Genomic DNA, 22,379 nt, shown 5'->3' with positions numbered 1-22,379 from the left:
TCCAGGTTACCACCTCAGCACCACATGTCACATTACTGATTGCAGACAAGTATGAGTCACATGACCTAGGACCCATGGTTCAAGAAGCCAAGCAAGTCACCGAATGGGTTGACACAGCATGGGACTGCATTAGCGTATCAAAAGATGGACTGTTTTTTAAAATCTCATATTCACAAGCTGATGAAGTAATAGCAGAACACATTAAGGTTCCTGGGAAAAGACAAATGGCAGTGGCTGAAGAACATGAATCATTATTAGAACAAGTTCCAGAGCAGGTATGGTCTAAAAGTAAAACAGATGTAGGATTAGTAAAATCAGCAGATCCCATCAAATTTACCATCAAACTAAATGCTAAATTACCCTTCCAAAGACAGTACCCACTTAAACGAGAAGCAGTAGAAGGAATACAGCCTATCATTACAGGATTAGAAACAGCAGGAGTTCTTAAACCAACAGTAAGTCCCTGTAACACACCAATTTTTCCCATCAGAAAACCCAACAGTAATGACTACAGACTAGTCCATGATCTAAGATTAATTAATGCTATTGTAGCAGAAGAAATACCAGTAGTACCAGACCCCCACACACTATTGAGTAATATACCCCCAGGCACAAAATGGTTTACTGTGATAGATCTGTGTTCAGCATTTTTCAGTGTACCGGTCCATCCAGATTCCCAGTATTTGTTTGCATTTACGTACAAAGGCCAACAGTATTCTTATACACGATTACCACAGGGTTTTGTACACTCGCCATCAATTTTCAATCGTGTACTGGCGAATGATTTAAATCACCTTGACATACCATCTACAATGTTGATGTATGTTGATGACATTTTGATTTGTTCTGCTTCTAAAGAGCAGTGTGAGAGAGACTCCATTACAGTGTTGACTGCATTGGCAGAAGGAGGACACAAAGTAAGTAAACAAAAATTGCAATTCTGCCAGCAAACAGTGGAGTATCTCGGCAGGCAACTCAGTGGGGACAAGAGGTGTATTGCACCGTCCCAACTGGAAGCCATAACTCAACTGCCCAAACCTCTGACTGTTGGTCACATGTTGTCTTTTCTTGGCATGGCATGTTACAGCAGACCGTGGGTGTGTGATTATGCCATCAAAACGGCTCCACTAAGAGCACTTATTAAAGCCGCAGGTCAAGGACACCAGTCGGCTCAATTGCAATGGACAGACGAGGCAGAGGGTGCGTTCCAGCTGCTGAAACAAGATCTCCAAACTGCTCCTGCTCTGGCCAATCCAGATTACGGCAAACCATTCCATCTCTATGTGGCTGAGCGACAAGGGTATGCATGTGCAGTATTGATGCAAGACACCCCCACAGATAAACAGCCAATTTCTTATTACAGCACAAAATTAGATGGTGTCTAAGAAGGTCTGCCTCCCTGCTACCAGGGCTTGGCAGCAGCAGCCTTCGCATATAAAAAGGCCTCAGTTATTACTATGGGCCACCCTGTTATTTTATATACATCACATCAATTACATGCACTGCTCACAAGCCCGCGCTTTGTAATAACCCAAGCTCGTCGAACAGGTTATGAAGTTCTGCTTTCAGGACCTGACTTAACAATACAACGCTGTACCACAATAAACCCAGCCACAAGAATGGTATTGCCCACAGAAGGTGAGCCCCATGATTGTCTCCAGGAGACGGACACCTTCATGAAGGTAAGGGAGGACTTGTACAATCATCCAATCCCATCTGATCTGACGCTATTCGTAGACGGATCATGCGTCAGAAGTAAGACAGGGAATAGAGCTGGATATGGAATAGTCCAACTTGACCCCGATGGGACCTTTACCAAGGTACAGACAATGAGCCTTGATCAACCTTGCTCTGCCCAGTTGGCAGAGATAAAAGCATTAACAGCAGCATGTAAATTGGCTACTGGTAAAAGAGTGACAATCTATACTGACAGTGCATATGGATACGGGGTATGCCATATAAACGCAAGCATCTGGAAACAACGATGGTTCATTAGAAAAGATGGTACCCCCGGGACACATGGGCAAGCTCTATTGGAATTAGTACAAGCTATGCAACTTCCGTATGCGTTAGCTATTGTAAAATGTGCGGCTCATCAGACAGCAAAGACACCCATTGCCATAGGAAACAACTTGGCAGGTGAAGCAGCCAAAGAAGCCACAGGACCTGCAGTGCAGGGACCAATGGTTCATATAGCTGAATGTGAACCTATTGCAAATCTAGCCTCATTAATAGAAGCCCAAAATAGAGTATCTGAAGCGGAAAAGCGTCTGTGGGTGCAAAGGGGGGCGACACGTCTATCACACCCCCATGATGGGTTGTGGTGAAGTTGTCGAGAGCATTTTGTACTACCTTTGTCTTTGTTACCAACCGCGATTAAAATAATGCATGGACTTGATCATTGTTCACGAGCCCAAGTTATTCAAAAGTTACAGGCAGTCTGGGGGTCACCTTACATGACACCTATGGTAGACAGAGAACTGGCCTTATGCCCACATTGTCCTAAGTATAATGTGCGTAAAATGTTTACACAACCCTTAGCACATATCCCCATGCCAGACGGTCCGTTCCGCCATCTAATTATGGATTACGTTGATATGATAACTCGGGTTCAGGGAAAGAAGTATATGTTGGCAGTTGTTTGTAGGTTTAGCAGATGGGTGCAAGCATGCCCCACTGCTAGGAACGACCACAGAGCAGCAGCAAGGTTTTTGTGCAAAGAAGTTTTTCCCAGATTTGGCATGCCTAATACAATATCATCTGATAATGGACCTCATTTTGTTTCACAGGTGATCCAGCAAATATTCAAACAGTTGTGCATAAAGCAGAAATTTGGTTGTGTGTATCATCCCCAGTCACAGGCATCGGTAGAACGAGCTAACGGAGTGCTGAAATGTAAAATAGCGAAGATTATTGCTGACAGCAATAACCGTTTAACATGGGTTGATGCCTTGCCTGTTGCACTGATGGCAATGCGTTCTCAAACTAACCGAATAACCCATCTTACCCCTCATGAAATGCTTACAGGTCGACCAATGCCTCTCCCACAGGTTCGAGGATCCCAGCAGGAGGAGGTTTCCCTGGCACAGCTCGAGCGTGAACTGGGGGATTACCTCAGATCCTTAACCCGCATTCACAGACTTATATTTCAACAGGTGAAAGCAGCTCACAGCCGAGACGAGACACACATTCCAGTGGACGTCAGGGACGTTCAAGTTGGTGACAGTGTGTTGATACGAGTCTTTAGACGTCAGTGGAACGAGCCTCGTAGGGAAGGCCCCTTTAAAGTTGTACTTACCATTCCCACTGCCCTGAAAGTTGAAGGTAAGCTCTTCTGGTTCCACAAAAACCACTGCACCCGGCATCGGCTGCCAGACCCACCTGGACTTGATCCAGGACCGACGGGCTTTGCGCATGCTGACAGGGCAACAACAAGTCTCCCTCCGCAGCACCCCACCACAAGCTCACAGACGTTGGGATCAGGCACTGATGTACTCTCACCGCCGTCCACATCACATGGTCAAAGGCGTTCGGCACGCCTGGCGGCCCGGCGGTCTCCAATGTCAGGGGACTCTGAGGATGACAGTGTTCATTCTTATGCTTCCCCTCCGCCTTCTAAATCTGGTGGCAATGATGATGATCCTTCTGCCGCTGAGAGTTCTTCTGGGTCTGACCCAGATCCATCCGTCGTTCAGGCACTGGACGAACTTCTTTCTTCTGACCCATCAGATGCTGGTGGAGTCCTGTCCCCTTCACATCCCTCACCTGCACCTTCCCCTTTCCTCCCCTCCCTTTCCCCTTCCTCCTCCACGGCAAGTGGGCCGTCGGGCGAATCGGTCCCGCCCACCCCATCGCCGTCTGGGCGTCTCTCGCATGCGTCTTCTTCTGAGTCTGACTAGTTTTCTTGTTTGGTTAACCCTTTGTGGGTTAACAAGGGGGGATCTTATTAAGATTACTACTAACAATGCACACTCCCATTTAATGCGTCAAACACAAACATGCACATTAGCAATGATAACACTAGCTACTAACCAAGGGGTAATCAGTAATAATGACGGGGAAAATATATCACTAATGCATGTGCAAATCAAAGGATATGATTATGTAATGTCTGAATAAATTTTAGGGAAGACAATGGGGAAACATTGGCTTGGAATTCCACGAAGCATGGACTGCCGTGGGGATGGGTTGGTGATCTTTGAGGTAAGATGCAAAACAAACATATGTCAAAACACACTAACAAAACAAGTAATGACAGTAGAAAGAGCATATAGAGTGGTACAACTAATTAATAGAAGACAGAAAAGAGATCTAGACAAATTAAAAACTGCACACTGGGAGACCAATATGTTCCAACAATGGATTCAGTACTCTGTCCAGACAATGTCTAAAGCCAAAAGACGTCCTAAAAATGATTGTATAGCCTGTTATAATGTTAAAAGTTACCAGCCCTTCGGATTCTACCAGGAAGTAAAATAGGTGACTGCCAAGACGTAGGGATACGGTGCTTTGCTCACTGTGCCATGCATATGGCTGGAGGTATGAGATCATGGTCAAAGAATTGGACAGTATGCCCCAGAGCACTGAACTCCTCAATAAACAATGTAATAAGTACGTTCTCCCTCCCACCAGTAGTACAAAAAACAGCTGACCTGATTTTTCCGTTTTGTATAGCCCGAGGGAAAGAACTAGAAGAGGTGACCAATAGAACCTCTAGTCAAATGTGGACAGCGGATAGACTGGTGACATGTAGTAATAGAACATGGTACCCACCGACAGCAGAAGGGAACTCCACTCACCATGTTAAGTTTTGTAAAACAAGTCTCAATGCTACCATACGTTGTGAACAAGTAGTACCAGGTGGGGGACATGTCATCTATGAGTTCCAACCTTCAAGTGTATCTCAATACCGAATACAGAGCCTGGTGCAGGGATCTGTCCCTTTAGGTGACATTTTTTGGATGTGTCACAATGAGACACAGATGTTGACCACACTACCCGATCAGTGGGAAGGGATCTGTGCACCAGTGATGATGACAGTAAAACTAAAGTTAATAGTAAATAACCCAATAGGCATTAATGAAATAACCAGTCGCGCTAAAAAAAGTACTCCCGTTAAACACGAGTGGAAAACATCAGATGAGGTATATATCACCTGGGATCAGATCCCACATGGAGTACCTGAAGACCAGGTTGCCATAGGGAGTGGTTGGATAGAAAGCGGAAGAGGGGCTGGTGCAGTACCAATCTTCGGATCAATTGTTAATGCGCAGTATATAGCTCGCAATAGTAGATGGGTAAATCTCCTATGGTATAATCAACAAAGGTTTATAAATTTTACAATAAAGGGCGTAGATCTGGTAAAGGATCAATTGCATGCTACTTCACTAATGGTTCTGCAGAATAAGTTCGTGCTAGAATCCCGTATGGCTGGGGACCAAGGAATATGTGATTATATTGGAGAAGATTGTTGTACTTTAATTCCTATGCATACAGATGTTAATGGCAGCCTCACAGGAGTCCTTCAGGAAATGAAACGCATGAGAGATGAACACGTGTTGCGGTCCAATTGGAACACTCAGTTAAAGGGCTTTAGGGATTGGTTCGATAAACTTGGATGGGGAAAATATCTTAAGGTAGCGGGGATGATTTTAGGAGCAATAATTTTGATCATATTGATAGTTATTGGCTGTGTCATACCCCTTGTTCGGGGATTGGTCTCAAAGCTTGTTGTAAGTGTAACTGCACAGTTCCCAATTGTAGAAATACAGTTAGACCAAGTCATATAGAACATAACCATGATCTCCTCCCACCCCCACCAGGTACGTGCATTTCTTTAATAACAAAAATTGTATATATGTATATCAACATGCATAACGATGACTCATATACTTACTCACTTAGATATAGTAATTTGCATGCTGAAGTTTTATGGATTTAGGGAAATAATATGCCTCATAATGATATAAAAATATGCTACACTATGTCTCCAAATGCAGATTAATTGAACACGGCGGAGTCTTAAGAGATAAATGAGGAGACTTATTATGGCCTCTATCCCCCAAATAATCCCCAAACCATAGAGGCATGAATAGAGTGTAACAAGCCCGGGGAAACTAACAAACATGCGTCGATAGGCACACAAGTAGCAGTAGCCGCAGGCTCCAATGTTCCTAACAGGCAGCCAGAAGATCCTGCAGGGGGGCCAGGCGTCGCACCTCCGGGGTGGAACAGACCCATGATGACACCCAGAAGGCAGCCGGATGATCAACCACCATCACCTACAGGGAGGCCAATGTCAAACCCGCCATCACCTGGGACCCTCAGGATCGACTTCGGCCCAAACAGCACCCCTGCCAGTCCAGAGAACTTGGAGGACCGACTACCGCCCATCAGATCGCTTCAGGAGCTGCCATCCACTTCAGGTGTGCTGGCCGAGCTAAACGAGATGAGGCCTGCCTCTCCGCAAGAACCAGCACACGTTGTCGTTGCGGGCATGGTGCTCACCCCTGAGGAATCTCGCCACGTTGCAAGGTTCTTGGCTCATCCTCTGGAATCGTACAAAACCAATGATGACCTTAAGCCTGAAATCACTTCTATGAGCACGGAAATTTATTCAAAGTTGATGAAGGGTCTGACGCACATCTACTCACGTCGTCCCTTGGAAATGATTCGCCGCACCATGTACAAACGCAAGGCAAAGGCAGAGAATCAGCGTTTGACCCGAGAAAATGCAGAGCTGACACGTCAACTTCAAGAGGCACGGCAGACCATAATCACCCTGCAAGGGCAGCTGCTGCAGCTGACCGCTGATCAGAAGCACATGGCTCCCTACCCCCATGGAGGCCCAAACTATTATTAGTAGCATAGTCCAGGCATGATGGTGTTGCTCTTGGTTTATTTATGGGTGTGCAATGACACCTTGCGGGGGGGAATGCAGTGACCTAGTAGGAGAGTGCTTGGGCATTGGGATTCCCCTACTGCTTAGAAAACAATAACTGATAATCCTTCTATAAAAAAGTAAGCAAGAGGTAAGAACCTTGTAAGTGAGCCAAGGGGGATCCCTCTTTGTTTTAAAGGAATAGTACACCCAAAACATGATTAGCCTTCATTTTCTACTCACCCCCATGCTGAACAACACTCTGGAGTACTTTTTTGATATCTCAAATGCATCTGGAGATCTGGGAGGCTTCTTGCTGTCTGCTGACATTCAAATAATGGAGGTCTATGGTAACAGAGACAGAAAGGTCCATAAAAGTCCACAAAAAACGTTTCAATATTCCTCCATACTGCTCCTCCAATGTATTCCAAGTGTCCTGAATGGGTAGCATCCAGAATTTACTCGAAACGAAGTCATTTAGAATGTTTTTAGAGCATAAACAGTAGTGTATAGGATTTCCTGAAAGCGCGCACATGCGCGCTCACGACGCTACGGAAGCCGGCAGACCAAAGCAGCGCATTCAGCTCGGCAAAGAACTCATGCTCTTCCTCAACACTGAAGTCCTCAGACATTTTTCTTTCATTGTTTCTTTCTTTGCACAGGTAAACAGCACATTTCTTCTTCTACGCTTGCATTATTGGCAGAGCAGACGCTGAATGCGCACTTTCATCTGGTTTGGTCTGCCGGCTTCCGTAGCGTCGTGAGCGCGCATGTGCTCGCTTTCAGGAAGTCCTATACACTACTGTTTATGCTCTAAAAACATTCTAAATGACTTCGTTTCGAGTAAATTCTGGATGCTACCCACTCAGGACACTTGGAATACATTGGATGAGCAGTATGGAGGAATATTGACACGTTTTTTGTGGACTTTTATGGACCTTTCTGCCTCGGGCACCATAGACCTCCATTATTTGAATGTCAGCAGACAGCAAGAAGCCTCCCAGATCTCCAGATGCATTTGAGATATCAAAAAAGTACTCCAGAGTGTTGTTCAGCATGGGGGTGAGTAGAAAATGAAGGCTAATCATGTTTTGGGTGTACTATTCCTTTAAGACGTTCTCCATTTTTTACATTTTATCACTTTATCATGTAATCACCACATTTTATATCACTCACTATAAGCATATGGTGTGTTTTAGTCTCACCTTTAGTTTGGTGTGCAAAATATATAAACAGCAGTTATTTTTGAAACTTCACATTTATAGTATAGTATTTCACTTTGACAATCACCTGTAGATTCACTTGGTGATCCTTTTCAGGATCACAGGGGGGAAATGATGTAGTAAATTAATCTGCACCAATGATTAGAATATATTGGATACATGTTTTACAGATTGAATAAATGTTTTACACTAAATACATTTATTCTATAAAGGTCACAGAGTCCAAAAGAGTGTGCTCCACCAAATATGGAGAGATAGAGAGCAGTGTGTGTGTAAGCTCTCTGCAGGTGCAGCTTTGAGTGCAGCCTTGAAGTTTGAGAGATAAGACCAGGGTGGGAAAACACAGAGAATAAGCGGGAAACAGGAACACTGAAAGGAGTCCAAGGCCATTTGAGGCCTTTGAAGCCCAAGGGTGCTGAAATGAGGGCTTTTTGTAAGACAGACGCATTGAGAATGGGTTGTTCAGGGTTGCACAGCTCAGCTGAACTGATTGTAATATATTGAGTTGTTATCTCCAAAGCATGCAGTGCGGTACTGGTCACACAAAAAGTGAGGTTTTTACTGGGACTTTGAGCATTAAGGTTATACTGACCTTTTTTGATGTAATGTTATGATCGTTAGTCACACTGGTTGAAAACATTGTTTTGACATATTGATGATTAAGACTATGATGTGTTTTTGATTTAACTGCACTAATTGTCATCATGATCTACAAGAAATGTCACCATGACTTGTGAAGAAAAAGCTTTGATAGATCAAAGAAAGGCTTCAATTAAAAATATAAAATATGGTTTGGAGGTGGGTCTTCCACCAAGATGAAAGAGCCCCAAGCCCCAGGAGTGAATAAAAAAGAGCCTGTTTGTGCATGTAAGTCAGTTGCTCACCGGTGAACAGCTCATGTGGTTGTTTTTGTGTTTTGCAATAAACCACATTGGACTTGGACCCAGTTGCCCCTGCCTGATTTTTTATCATAGTTTGAAGACTTTTCTGCTGCTTTTTAAGAACTTTGAATTTTTACAAGACTTAGCTCCAATTTTAAGTCGTTGGGAGGACAGTTTCCACGACATCCTCTGGTATAGCAGGGAGTCTGACAAGACGGCTCACAGGTCGGACATAGGTGCGGTCCCGAACTTCAACCTCTGCTGTACAAATCAGACCATCAGCCCCAGGGAACACCTGCTTGATTTTCCCAACAGGCCATGATGCTCTGGGCAGTTGAGGGTCGACGATCATCACAACTATGTCCAGCTGAAGAGGGGATGTGTCCGACTGCCACTTGGACCAGGTTTGTAGTGTGGGCAGGTAGTGGCGTAGGAACCGCACCCAAAAGCGATCTGAAAGCACCTGACAGGCTCTCCATTGCCGTCGGCTGAGCCGCTCTGAGTCGTGGTATACTGCCTGAGGTAGGGAGGGGTCTGGCCACCCCATCAGCAACAGATTGGGGGTCACCGGGTCCCATTCTGCTATGTCAGATGACACGTAACCAAGGGGTTTGGAATTGAGGATACCCTCAATTTCAACCAGGAAGGTGGTAAGCATATCTCCACTGACGATTTGTGAGCCCAGGGTAGCAGTTAGAGCAGCCTTGATGGATCTGATTTCCCACTCCCAGGAGCCACCATGGTGAGGGGCACTAGGTGGGTTGAAACGGAACTTGATCTGGTACTCCGCCAGCTTTGCCTGGAGAGAAGGATGGAGGGCTTGGAAGGCTTCTTGTAATTCTCCATCTCCACCTCTGAAATTGGTGCCCTGATCCGAGAGCAGCTCTGTTAGTTTTCCCAGGCGGGATATGAACCTCCTCAAGGCCATCAGGAAGGAGTCTGTGTTGATGGTGGACAGCACCTCAATATGGACAGCTCTTGTCGTGAGGCATTTAAAGAGCAAGCCCCAGCGTTTCTCATTCCATCGGCCGACTTTACTCTATGGGGCTTGACTGTTTTGGTCCGATGCAGATTAGAAGGCTGGTTGGTGTAGCCTGAGTCGTGCGGGGGGTAAGTCTGCCATTTTGGGGTTGACAGGTTGGGCTCTCCATCTCTGACACTCAGAGCATGAGCGCTGTTCTCTTCTTATAGCCTCACGGCCACGAAGGATCCAGAATTTCCTCTTCAACTCTGCAAAGAGTCGCTCTGCACCAGGACGTTTCAGATCATGGTCAACCTGTCGGATGAGCAGCTTAGTCACAGCATGTCTCGGGTCAAGGACTATAGGATGAACAACATCATCCTCCAGTTCCTGACAACACCTCAGGCGACCTCCAACCCGTATCAGCTGGACTGATGCATCATATTCTGGAGCCAGTGTAAATAAGCAGCTGGAGGAGGGGACTTGTTTCCCAGCTTGCAGACACTGGACCTCTTCAGGGAAGCTGTCTCTTTGAGCGGACCGCATGATGCTGAGTTCTGCTTCCTTGAACTCCTCTGCTGTGGGAGTCCCTTTAGCATCAGCAGCCGACCCAAGAATGTACGCCGCGGTGGCTTTCACCAGTTCTCTGAAGGTGCTAAACTGCTGAGCATCAGGTATGGACAGGTGGGTGCCGGTTACTGTGCTAACCAGGCAGGTCATGGACCTTTGCAACTCTTCCGTGATGTCTTCACGCATTGCAACTGGGTGCGCTGGCCACTGGTCAGGTGGCTGCCGCAGGAACAGGGGTCCATAAACCCAACGATTCTCACCTGAGAGGTCTTTCAGTGACTTTCCCCGGGTGAGGTCATCCGCTGGGTTTTCTGACGTCTCCACATAGCGCCAAGCATGTCTATCAGTCAGCTCTTGAATTTCTGTGATACGAGTTCCTGCAAACACCTTAAAGCGGCAAGAGTCTGACTTGATCCAAGATAAAAACAGTTGTGGAGTCTGTCCACATCACCACTCTGGATATCTGCAAGGTAAGCTCTTTGGTTAGCACGTTTGCAAGTTGTGCACCCGTAAGTGCAGCACACAGCTCCAACCTTGACATGGACAGCTGGCGCTTGGGTGCCACTCGGGCACGAGCTGTCAGGAAAGCCACCTCCACATGCTCCTCTGCATCTTCTGTGCGTAGATATACAACACTTCCATACTCACGTTGAGACGCATCACAGAAAATGTGGACCTCTCGCTTGTAGGCTGAATGGTCCATGGCTGGACTAACATAGCAGCGAGGCATACTAATGCGGTACAGGTAATGTAACTCGTTCTCCCAATTTTCCCATTCTGTGAGCAACTCGCCGGGCAACAGAGGGTCGTCCCATTCCCGCTTCTTCTCCCACAACTGCTGAACAAGCACCTTGGCCTGCGTAGTATATGGTGTGAGAAACCTTATGGGATCGTATTGGCTGGCTAATACTTTGTAGATGTGCCGCATGGTAACAGGGGAGCTCTCCAGCAGCCGTAATTTATACCGCAGCACATCTGAGTGGCATAACTAACGCAGCCCCAGGGCAGGTTCTTGTGGATCCATGTCGGTGTGATTTAGCAACTGTTCACTACTCTCTGACCTGATCTCCTTAGGCAGGTGACCAATGATGTCTGGCATGCTGCTGGCCCACTGTCGCAGCTCAAAGCCTCCCTCCAGTAACAACCCTCTCAGCTGGTCTGCAACATCTCTGGCTATGTCTGGGGTAGGGAAGCTCTGTAGCCAGTTGTCCACATAGAAGTGGTTCTCAATGCACCCACGCACTGCATCCCCAGGGTGGGTGTGATCATGTACATGCCTCTGTAGCGCGTATATGGCGCTGCATGGGGAACAAGTAGTCCCGAATGGAAGGACTTGCCACTCGTACACTCTAGGTGGGGAGTCTCTCTGTAGATCACGCCAGATGAAGCGCAGCAGAGGGCAGTCCTCAGGCAACAACCTGGTGGAACATTCCCTTTATGTCACTGCTGACAGCAACGGAATGTTCCCTGAACCGCAGTAGGACACCCAGGAGGGATGCGTCCAGGTTTGGGCCGGACAGCAGTAGCTCGTTTAGGTTCTTATCCCTATAGGTATAGGAACAGTTGAACACAAGCTTCAGAGGAACGGATACAATGTTACTGTAACTTGTAATACACTTAAATCACCATTGTGAGTCTCTTCTTCTCTTGGCTAGTAGTGGCAGTGGCAGTAGTGGTATGTTTGTATGGTCCTGAAGTAAACTACTCCTGTAAGTTTGTAGCAGTACCCTGATCAAAAGTTTCTCCTCAGGTGTGACCATTCTGTGTTTGTGTTGTGATGAAACCTCCCCTTGAAAGTGGGGATTGGCTCCCCACAACCTTATGGTTCACAAGAACAAACAGAATGGCAGTGAGTGCATTACAGATGTCCTGGATGAACAGATGTGGTGTGTTCATCCAAATGGCAGTACAAAGCTTTCCAAGACTACTAGTGACTCCAGTCTTAAGTACCGTCTTAACTGCTGGGTCAAGCTTTGTATGCTGTTTGACAGCATAAACAATCGCATGTGCCTGCCACCCACCTCTGCCTGCCCTCCCGACATGCTAAACCATGGCTTCCAAATCATCTGGCAACCCATACATTACAAGGTGTGATACGGTGGGAAAATTTTGGCCCATCCCAAGAGCTGTTGTTGCCGCCACAACTCGGCAGCTAGCCTGTCCACTCAGAGATGACAGCACTCTGTTCTTATACTGAGGGAGTGTCTGGCTGTGGAACATGCCTATAAGCAGGTTTTCAATCTTTTTCTCAATTCAATTCAATTCAGTTTATTTATATAGCGCCAAATTCACAACACATGTCATCTCAAGGCACTTTACAGTTCAACCAGATCTTACAGTCAAATTGATACAAAGTTTTCTATCTAAGGAAAACCAGTTGATTGCATTGAGTCATTGACTCAAATACAATCCCTCACACTAAGCATCCTTGTAGCGACAGTGGAGAGGAAAAACTCCCTTTGAACAGGAAGAAACGTCCAGCAGAACCAGGCTCAGTGTGAGCGGCCATCTGCCGAGGCCGACTGGGGTTCAAGGAGACAGAAGCAGAGATACAAAAAGCAGCTGTAAAAAGGCGGCCCCATCCAGGAAACACACAGCCAGGCAGACGAGCTCCAAGGCAGCTTCCATGCCAGAGGACGAAGAGAGCACATCCACTCAGTCACGGCCAGAGAAACAGGACCACACTGGAAAACAGGCCGATCTCCAACATCTATAAACAAGGGTGTTGATGGAAGCAGCACAGCTGATGTTTCTTTCCAGGATGACGTCACAGCCAAACAGGAACAGACGAGGCAAAGCTACTCTGAGGAAAAGCAGAGAGAGCAGAAGGTTAGAGATTGAACTAACAGATTCTGCAGAATAGGAGAACAGAGAGAGAATGAAGTAGAATGATGAAATGGGGGTCCCTATGTCCTCCAGAAGTCTAAGCCTATAGCAGCATAACTATAGAGATAGCTCAGGATAACCTGAGCCACCCTAACTATAAGCTTTATCAAAAAGGAAAGTTTTAAGTCTAACCTTAAAAGTAGACAGGGTGTCTGCCTCACGGACTAAAACTGGTAGTTGGTTCCAAAGGAGAGGAGCCTGAGAACTAAAAGATCTGCCTCCCATTCTACTTTTAGAAATTCTAGGAACCACTAGTAAACCTGCAGATTGAGATCGAAGTGCTCTGTTAGGAACATAAGGAACAATCAGATCTCTGATATCAGATGGAGCTTGGCCATTTAAGGCTTTATATGTGAGAAGGAGGATTTTAAATTCTATTCTTGATTTAACAGGAAGCCAATGAAGAGAAGCCAGGATAGGAGAGATATGATCTCTCTTTTTAATTTTCATCAGAACTCTGGCTACAGCATTTTGGATCAGCTGAAGGCTTTTAACTACAGTTTGTGGACTTCCTGATAGTAAAGAATTACAATAGTCCAGCCTTGAAGTAACAAATGCATGGACTAGTTTCTCAGCATCACCCCTGGACAGGAGAATTCTAATTTTTGCAATGTTCCTCAGATGAAAGAAGGAAATTCTAGAAACCTCTTTGATATGGGATTTAAATGACAGGTCCTGATCAAAAATAACACCAAGATTTTTTACTTTATTATCTGAAATCAGTTTAATCCCCTCCAAATGAAGTGACTGGCTAATCAGCTTCTTTTTCAGAGTCTCTGGTCCAAAGACTATAACTTTTGTTTTGTCTGCATTCAGAAGCAGAAAGTTAAGTCATCCAGGTTTTTATGTCTTGAAGACATGCCTGTGATCTATGTAATGGGTTAGCTTCATCTGGATTTATAGACAGATATAGCTGGGTATCATCAGCATAACAGTGAAAATTAATCCCATGCTGTCTAATAATTCTACCGATTGGTAGCATGTATAAAGTAAAGAGAATTGGTCCTAGCACTGATCCCTATGGTACTCCACAGGTAACCTTTGAGCGTGTTGAAGATCTATCATTAACATGAACAAACTGAATTCAATCAGATAGATAAGATTTAAACCAGTCTAGAGCTGTTCCTTTAATTCCAACAAAATATTCAAGTCTTTCTAAAAGAATATTCTGATCAACTGGATCAAATGCAGCACTGAGATCCAACAGGACGAGCACACATACAAGTCCATTATCTGAGGCCATGAGAATATCATTAGTGACTTTCAACAGAGCTGTTTCAGTGCTATGATGAGCTCTAAAGCCAGACTGAAACTCTTCAAAAAGTTCATTATGGTGTAAGTGATCGCAAACTTGTTTGGCAACTACTTTCTCAAGAATTTTGGATAAGAAAGGAAGATTGGATATAGGTCTATAATTGACCAAGTCATCTGGGTCAAGAGACGGTTTCTTAAGCAGAGGTTTAATTACAGCAACCTTAAAAGCTTTAGGTACATATCCCTGAAACAGAGATAGATTAATCACATCTAAAATGGAGGAGGAGATCAAAGGGAATACCTCCTTAAATAACCTGGTTGGAACTGGATCTAACATACAAGTTGAAGGCTTAAATTAAGGGTTAAATGTTCAAAAGAGTTGTAGGTATTAACTGTTTTGGGAGTAATCAGTAAGTCAGACTGGAAGATTGTCGCTACTCCTCCTCCTCGCGCAGAACTTCTGGGTATGTGAAAATTTAAATAGCTTGAAGGAGTTGCCTCATTTATGCTCACATAATCCTCTTGCTGCAGCCAGGTTTCTGTAAGGCAACACAAGTCAATGTGATTATCACAAATCAAGTCATTAACTAGCAGACTTTTAGAGGAAAGCGATCTTATGTTAAACAGACCGCATTTAATTGTTTTAACTTTTTCCCCAATTGGAGTTATTTTGATTTTAATTAGATTATCATGATTTACTCCTTTGGGGATCTTTGCTAATTTATTAGATTTTGGTCGTGGGCAAGACACTGTCTGGATGGAGTAAAGAGTGGGTAACAGTAGAGAAGCTGCAAAGATGTGTGTTAAAATACAACTCTGCTTCCTGGTCTGCACCCTGGGTGGTCAGGGTTTTGGAGGACTAATAAATGTGGCCAGATTCCTAGAAAGAAGAGCTGCACCATCCAAAGTGGGATGGATGCCGTCTCTCCGAATCAGACCAGGCTTTCCCCAAAAGGATTGCTAATTATTAATGTAGCCCACGTTGTTTTCAGGACACCACCTAGACAACCAGCGGTTGAATGACGACATGCGGCTAAACATGTCATCACTGGTCAGATTAGGGACACCCTCGCCTCCAAAGTTACAAAAATACTACACTTATTACACATCCCATTATCACTAAAGGAGGCAGAGGAATAACTGAACATCTGACACAGAGAGCAGGAGAGAGGAGAGGAAGAAGGAAGAGTTGGAAAAGAGTCAAGGGAGGGAGAGAGAGAAGCCATAGCAATGCTAAGCTAGCGCTAGCCTAGGCTAGCTACTCCTTGCTATCAGAAATAAAACCGTGTGAAACTGACAAGTGCTCAGTAGAAAAGTGCAGCAGAAGGTGCTATGTTTTTAAAGTAGTCAGTTAGAGTTACTTAGATACAGAGATATCACAGAGAAAATAACTTAACTTCAGATGGAGTTCCTCTGGACAGCTGCACACTCAGTTAAAGGAATAGTGCACCCAAAACATGATTAGCCTTCATTTTCTACTCACCCCCATGCTGAACAACACTCTGGAGTACTTTTTTGATATCTCAAATGCATCTGGAGATCTGGGAGGCTTCTTGCTGTCTGCTGACATTCAAATAATGGAGGTCTATGGCGACCGAGGCAGAAAGGTCCATAAAAGTCCACAAAAAACGTGTCAATATTCCTCCATACTGCTCGTCCAATGTATTCCAAGTGTCCTGAGTGGGTAGCATCCAGAATTTACTCGAAACGAAGTCATTTAGAATGTTTTTAGAGCATTAACAGTAGTGTATAGGATTTCCTGAAAGCGCGCACATGCGCGTTCACGACGCTACGGAAGCCGGCAGACCAAACCAGCGCATTCAGCTCGGCAAAGAACTCATGCTCTTCCTCAACACTGAAGTCCTCAGACATTTTTCTTTCGTTGTTTCTTTCTTTGCACAGGTAAACGGCACATTTCTTCTTCTACGCTTGCATTATTGGCAGAGCAGACGCTGAATGCGCACTTTCATCTGGTTTGGTCTGCCGGCTTCAGTAGCGTCGAGTAAATTCTGGATGCTACCCACTCAGGACACTTGGAATACATTGGACGAGCAGTATGGAGGAATATTGACACGTTTTTTGTGGACTTTTATGGACCTTTCTGCCTCGGTCGCCATAGTCCTCCATTATTTGAATGTCAGCAGACAGCAAGAAGCCTCCCAGATCTCCAGATGCATTTGAGATATCAAAAAAGTACTCCAGAGTGTTGTTCAGCATGGGGGTGAGTAGAAAATGAAGGCTAATCATGTTTTGGGTGTACTATTCCTTTAATCCAAACAGGAAGTGAACAGGATCTCGGTCAACCCAGGAATCTTCACCGAGTTCTCCCTTCAAATGGCAGAACACTCTGCCAACTGCCTTAATGGTTTTGCAGTAGATAATTACTGGCAACATGGATATACCCTTTTCTTTCACATCCCTCACAATCCAGTGTAGGCACTCCAGTGTATGGCCGGGTACTTTAATCAGACCCAGTCTGATGTTTGTTCTGTTAGTGCTCAGAGCCAAAATGATTGGATTGTCCATCTGAAGCTGTTTCATAACCCTGGTTCTGGATTCCCGATCAGCAGAAGCAGTCAATCCCAGCACAGGTGTACCTGGAATATATAGCAGTACAAAAAGCAACCAATAAGTAACAGTAAAGATAATAAATCAGCAGAGGTGGAAAAATTACTAAAATATCATACTCCAGTAAAAGTACAAATACTTGGATGAAATATTACTCAAGTACAAGTAAAATTACCCAACAGAAAAATTACTCAAGTAAAAGTAACAAGTAGCTAATTTAAAATGTATTTTAAGTAAAAGTTACTTAGTTACATTAAAAAAAAACTATTGAACGGGGCAGGGGATCTCTCCCATGTAGTTAAAATAGGACAAGGAGTCATAAATCCAAAACTATTTAGTTTTTAATTAAAGAAAAATCTATACAAATGTGAACACATGTAATGACAAGATAACACATGTCACACATGACATTTAAGACCCTTAGAAAGGTATAATGTGCAATTTTAGTTCAGATCATCCCATAAAACTTTTTCAAACAATCAATTGAAGGTAAAAGTGCCATAAATTGTTGGTTCTGAGGGCCGTCTTTCTTTTCTTCAAACATTAACAACAGTTATTAAGTTATGAAGTGGAGAGGTTCCTGTAATGCAACTGATTTCAAATAAAGTGGTGAATTACACTATGTGTAGAAAACATCGAAGACAGAACATGCAGTAAGTCTACTGTTTTGTACTTACCAGCTTTAAGTAAAGATGTAAGATCTCCCAACTTGTCAAAGCTGTCGCGAAATGGCGTCTGCCCTTTAGCAGCCTGACCCCTGATAGAAAAAACAAGAGTAACCTACATTAGAATGTTTTAACAGCTAGTTATTCTAACCGTAATAAGTAACGTGCAATAACTAACGTACAATAATGTGAAACTCATGTGAATTCAATCTCTGGATTATATGTATAACTGTGTAACTGTTACAATTACTGTAATAACTGTTTTGCAGTAATTATGTGCAATAATATATTGTCAACATAAAGGTCAATCATTCTTGCTGCTACCTGATCATACTTCGCTGCTTTACAACTGTAACCATTATAGCAATTACTGCAACCATGCTCCATAGCTGCAACAATAACTGTAATAACGTATGTGCAACAAGCTATTATACAAGGTGCTATAACCTCTGCAATAAGCCTGTGCAATAATCATGTATAAAGTGTATAATAACATATGTGCAATAACCTATTTATACAAGGTGCTATAACCTCTGCAATAAGCCTGTGCAATAATAGTGTATAAAGTGTATAACATATGTGCAATAACCTATTTATACAAGGTGCTATAACCTCTACAATAATCCTGAGCAATAATCCTGTAGGGAGCTGGAGAAGTACCACCTTCCTCCAGCAGAGTCCGCCGTGGATCCTCCTGAGTCGAGCCTCCTGCACAGCTGGAGCTCTTTCCATCATTAGAGGATCCACAGTACTTAAGCTGTCTTCAGACCTTGCCTCAACGCCGCAGTGTTGATCCAGTTGGTTAGCACCTAAGCCTAGTACCTCTGAGAACCTTTGTTGACTTTTGAATCCAGACTGGATTCTAACTTTTGTCTCTGTCTTCCAGGAAACCTGTTTTTCTCCTGTGAAGCTCAGGAAGAGCTTAACCTGCCGAGCCTGCCCTCTGAGCCAAACCTGAAGCCACTCTCTGGACTTCCATGCAGCTCTGGACCAAGAGCTGGAATCTCAAAGCCAAGGTCTGCTCACTCTCAAGAAGTAAGACGCTGAAGCAGCTTACGGACTCTGCTGAACAAACCACCTCCGGACCCAACAGTTTCCCTCTCAAGGTTTTTACCAAGAACCCTCAAGGTACAAATCTGAAACTGTCAAGAATCAAACTCCTCTGCGCAACGCTAACTGAACTGTCTCTCACGCAGACTCCAGTGAACCAGTTCCCCAGGCCTGAACCAGAACCTGTCATTCTCATTGTGCTTGTGACAATAAACTCTGTTAAACCTTTTACTTCAGTTTCCGTCTCCGTGGTGTTCTGCATTATTGGTCACACCAGTGAACCTATCATGACAAATCCTGTATAAAGTGTATAATAACGTATGTGCTATAACCTATTTATCCATAGGATTGTATAGATTTGTATATAGCTGTATAACTGTATTTAACTCCTTCTTCTGACTTTTGACTATTAAGCCGATGGGACAAGTTAATTTCTCCATTGTGAGATCAATAAAGATTATCTTTTCTTATTTCGCTACAATCACACTAACATTAAGATTGTCCCAAGTCTGAATTAGCGAACGTACAACGTTACCTACTATGTTTACAACATGGGATTAATATCACAACATTGTAAGTTATTTACTAAATCAGACAGTCAGATGATCTGTTACCATTTGTAAGTTAGATGAACTTCGTCCACGACGATACCCATAACGTTGGCTTGAAAAACATCGGAGCCTAGCATGTCCCTCCACTTGTTGTTCAGCAGCCAGGATTCCGGGCTTCCGAAAAGGAGCTGGCAACGACCGCTGGCTATATCCACCTCGTCGTTCACGCCGAGTTGCATCGCCGTGATGCCCATTTCAGTTGCTTCTTTCACTTGGTCCTCCATGAGTGCGACCAAAGGAGAAACAACAATGACCAATGGGTTTTCATTGTTTCCCAGCTTCTTAGCGACCAAGGGAGCCAGCTGATAAATTAAACTGTTGCCGAATCCCGTAGGAAGGACGCCAAAAACATCTTTCTTTTCAACAAATGCCTTGATCGCGTTTCTCTGTTCCTCTTTTAAAATTAATTTGCTGTCGATATCTTCTAGAACAGACCTAATAGCAGAATCTACACACATGAACTCTCCAGCGGCAGCCATTGTTGTTGTCTGATTGTTCCTTATGTTCCTAACAGAGCACTTCGCTCTCAATCTGCAGGTTTACTAATGGTTCCTAGAATTTCTAAAAGTAGAATGGGAGGCAGATCTTTTAGTTATCAGGCTCCTCTCCTGTGGAACCAACTACCAGTTTTAGTCCATGAGGCAGACACCCTGTTTACTTTTAAGGCTAGGCTTAAAACTTTCCTTTTTGATAAAGCTTATAGTTAGAGTGGCTCAGGTTATCCTGAGCTATCTCTATAGTTATGCTGCTATAGGCTTAGACTTTTGGAGGACATAGGGACCCCCATTTCATCATTCTGCTTCATTCTCTCTCTGTTCTCCTATTCTGCAGAATCTGTTAGTTCAATCTCTAACCTTCTGCTCTCTCTGCTTTTCCTCAGAGTAGCTTTGCCTCGTCTGTTCCTGTTTGGCTGTGACGTCATCCTGGAAAGAAACATCAGCTGTGCTGCTTCCGTCAACACCCTTGTTTATAGATGTTGGAGATCGGCCTGATTCCAGTGTGGTCCTGTTTCTCTGACCGTGACTGAGTGGATGTGCTCTCTTCGTCCTCTGGCATGGGAGCTGGCTCGGAGCTCGTCTGCCTGGCTGTGTGTTTCCTGGACGGGGCCGCCTTTTACAGCTGCTTTTTGTGTCTCTGCTTCCGTCTCCTTGAACCCCAGTCGGCCTCGGCAGATGGCCGCTCACACTGAGCCTGGTTCTGCTGGAGGTTTCTTCCTGTTAAAAGGGAGTTTTTCCTCTCCACTGTCGCTACAAGCATGCTTAGTGTGAGGGATTGTATTTGAGTCAATGAGTCAATGCAATCAACTGGTTTTCCTTAGACAGAAAACTTTGTATCAATTTGACTGTATGATCTGGTTGAACTGTAAAGTGCCTTGAGATGACGTGTTGTGAATTTGGCGCTATATAAATAAACTGAATTGAATTGAAAATTGTCGCCCAAGCGCGCTTTGGTGACATGGTTGATTACGTTACTGTTGATCATCTGTCCAATATCGTATAAAGCCCTCCCTGACAATTTGATTGGATCGCCAGAGAGTGGGCGATCATACTCGCGCTACTATGGAGCAGAGCCAGACCGAACTTCCCGACCTCAAACCTTGTGGGCGGGACTAAGTTCGGAATGGCACCCAGGCTACATATAAGGAGCAGCTGGACGACCATTCACCCCCTGATGGTCTGACTCAGTTGGCTCCGCTGTTACTCCGTCTGCCTGCCTGCTCTCCACCGTTTGGTCTCTAGCCTACTTTCCAATCCACAAGCCCCCTCCGAGATCGGCTCCTCTTCTGGAACAAAGTAGCTGATCTGTCTGAACCAAGCTCGGATACTGTTTTCTGTTAAATAAATAAGATAAATCGATCAGTTTTGTCCTGCTGGTGGTTTTCTGCATGTCGGTCAGAAGAATCCCATCGATCATGACAGAACCATCAGGCCAGTTTGACCCAGCAGAACCACGAGCGGGCTCCCCCTCCGAGCAAACCTACACAACACGAGGAGATGTTCCGCTCGTTATTGGAACAACAAGGGTTTGCCTCCATTACCCCACCTCTCCTGCTGGTGTAACATAGTTAAAATGGTTCAGGTTAAATCCTGCTAAAATGCACCATCTGCTGGTTTAATGGAGTATAACATTCACCCTAGAAAGAGCAGGGTATTATGGGTAATCCTCAGAGCCATAAGGATCACTGTTGAGGTAACGTGTCTCTGCAATGTTATAAAGAAATATTATATATAAAATATGTTTATGGTTTTCGTTTTTGCATATTATTGAAATATGTTTTATGTAGGTCACACTGTTTTGCTATTATATTGTTTTTGTTGCGTTTTTAGAAATGTTTAGCTCGTGAGAATGTGTGGTGGGGATTTCCCACGTTAACATTGTGACTCCTCCTTGCAGGAGCATGTTTATGCTAGAGACTGACTTTACCTCGATGCCCATGTGTGAAATACAGGTATGTTTTACTAAATCTTGTAGCAGATGGTTAATATAAGGCCGAGTTTTATTTGAACAGTTTTATATGAAGATATGGTTCATTTATGTTTTTGTATTATTTCAAGATACAAGTTTATATAAACTAAAATATAAAAATGGCATGCAGTAAATAAAATGTCAGCATTTTATTTTATTTTTCAGAGCATTTTAGTTAATTGCTTTACTTTCTTTAAAAAATGATACTCGCTGGTTGTTCCTTTAGTGTAAACTAAATCCACTATGCGATCACTGTAATTTTCAATGATTTTATTTTGATTACTGTATTATGGGTGATCCTCAGAGCCATAAGGATCACTGTTGAGGAGCATGTTTATGCTAGAGACTGACTTTACCTCGATGC

At 44.2% G+C, this 22,379-nt stretch overlaps 1 protein-coding gene across 1 annotated transcript; it reads right to left on the bottom strand.

Annotated features, from left to right (window-relative positions):
• Positions 1–16,880: 16,880 nt before the first annotated feature.
• LOC119779117 (putative ATP-dependent DNA helicase Q1) lies at positions 16,881–19,999 on the bottom strand. The gene is made up of 3 exons (XM_038278648.1): positions 19,553–19,999; positions 17,901–17,980; positions 16,881–17,252 (listed from the first exon to the last, which is right to left on the bottom strand). Exons 1-3 carry the CDS (start codon positions 19,771–19,773, stop codon positions 16,915–16,917), a joined length of 639 nt encoding a protein of 212 aa, XP_038134576.1. The 5' UTR covers positions 19,774–19,999; the 3' UTR covers positions 16,881–16,914.
• Between the last annotated feature and the right edge of the window lie 2,380 nt (positions 20,000–22,379).

This window comes from Cyprinodon tularosa, unplaced genomic scaffold (assembly GCF_016077235.1).
Source record: "Cyprinodon tularosa strain WSP-4 unplaced genomic scaffold, ASM1607723v1 ctg1429, whole genome shotgun sequence".
Taxonomy (NCBI): domain Eukaryota; kingdom Metazoa; phylum Chordata; class Actinopteri; order Cyprinodontiformes; family Cyprinodontidae; genus Cyprinodon; species Cyprinodon tularosa.
The sequence above is the reverse complement of the archived record's forward strand: the minus strand, read 5'-3'. Positions and strand labels throughout refer to the sequence as shown.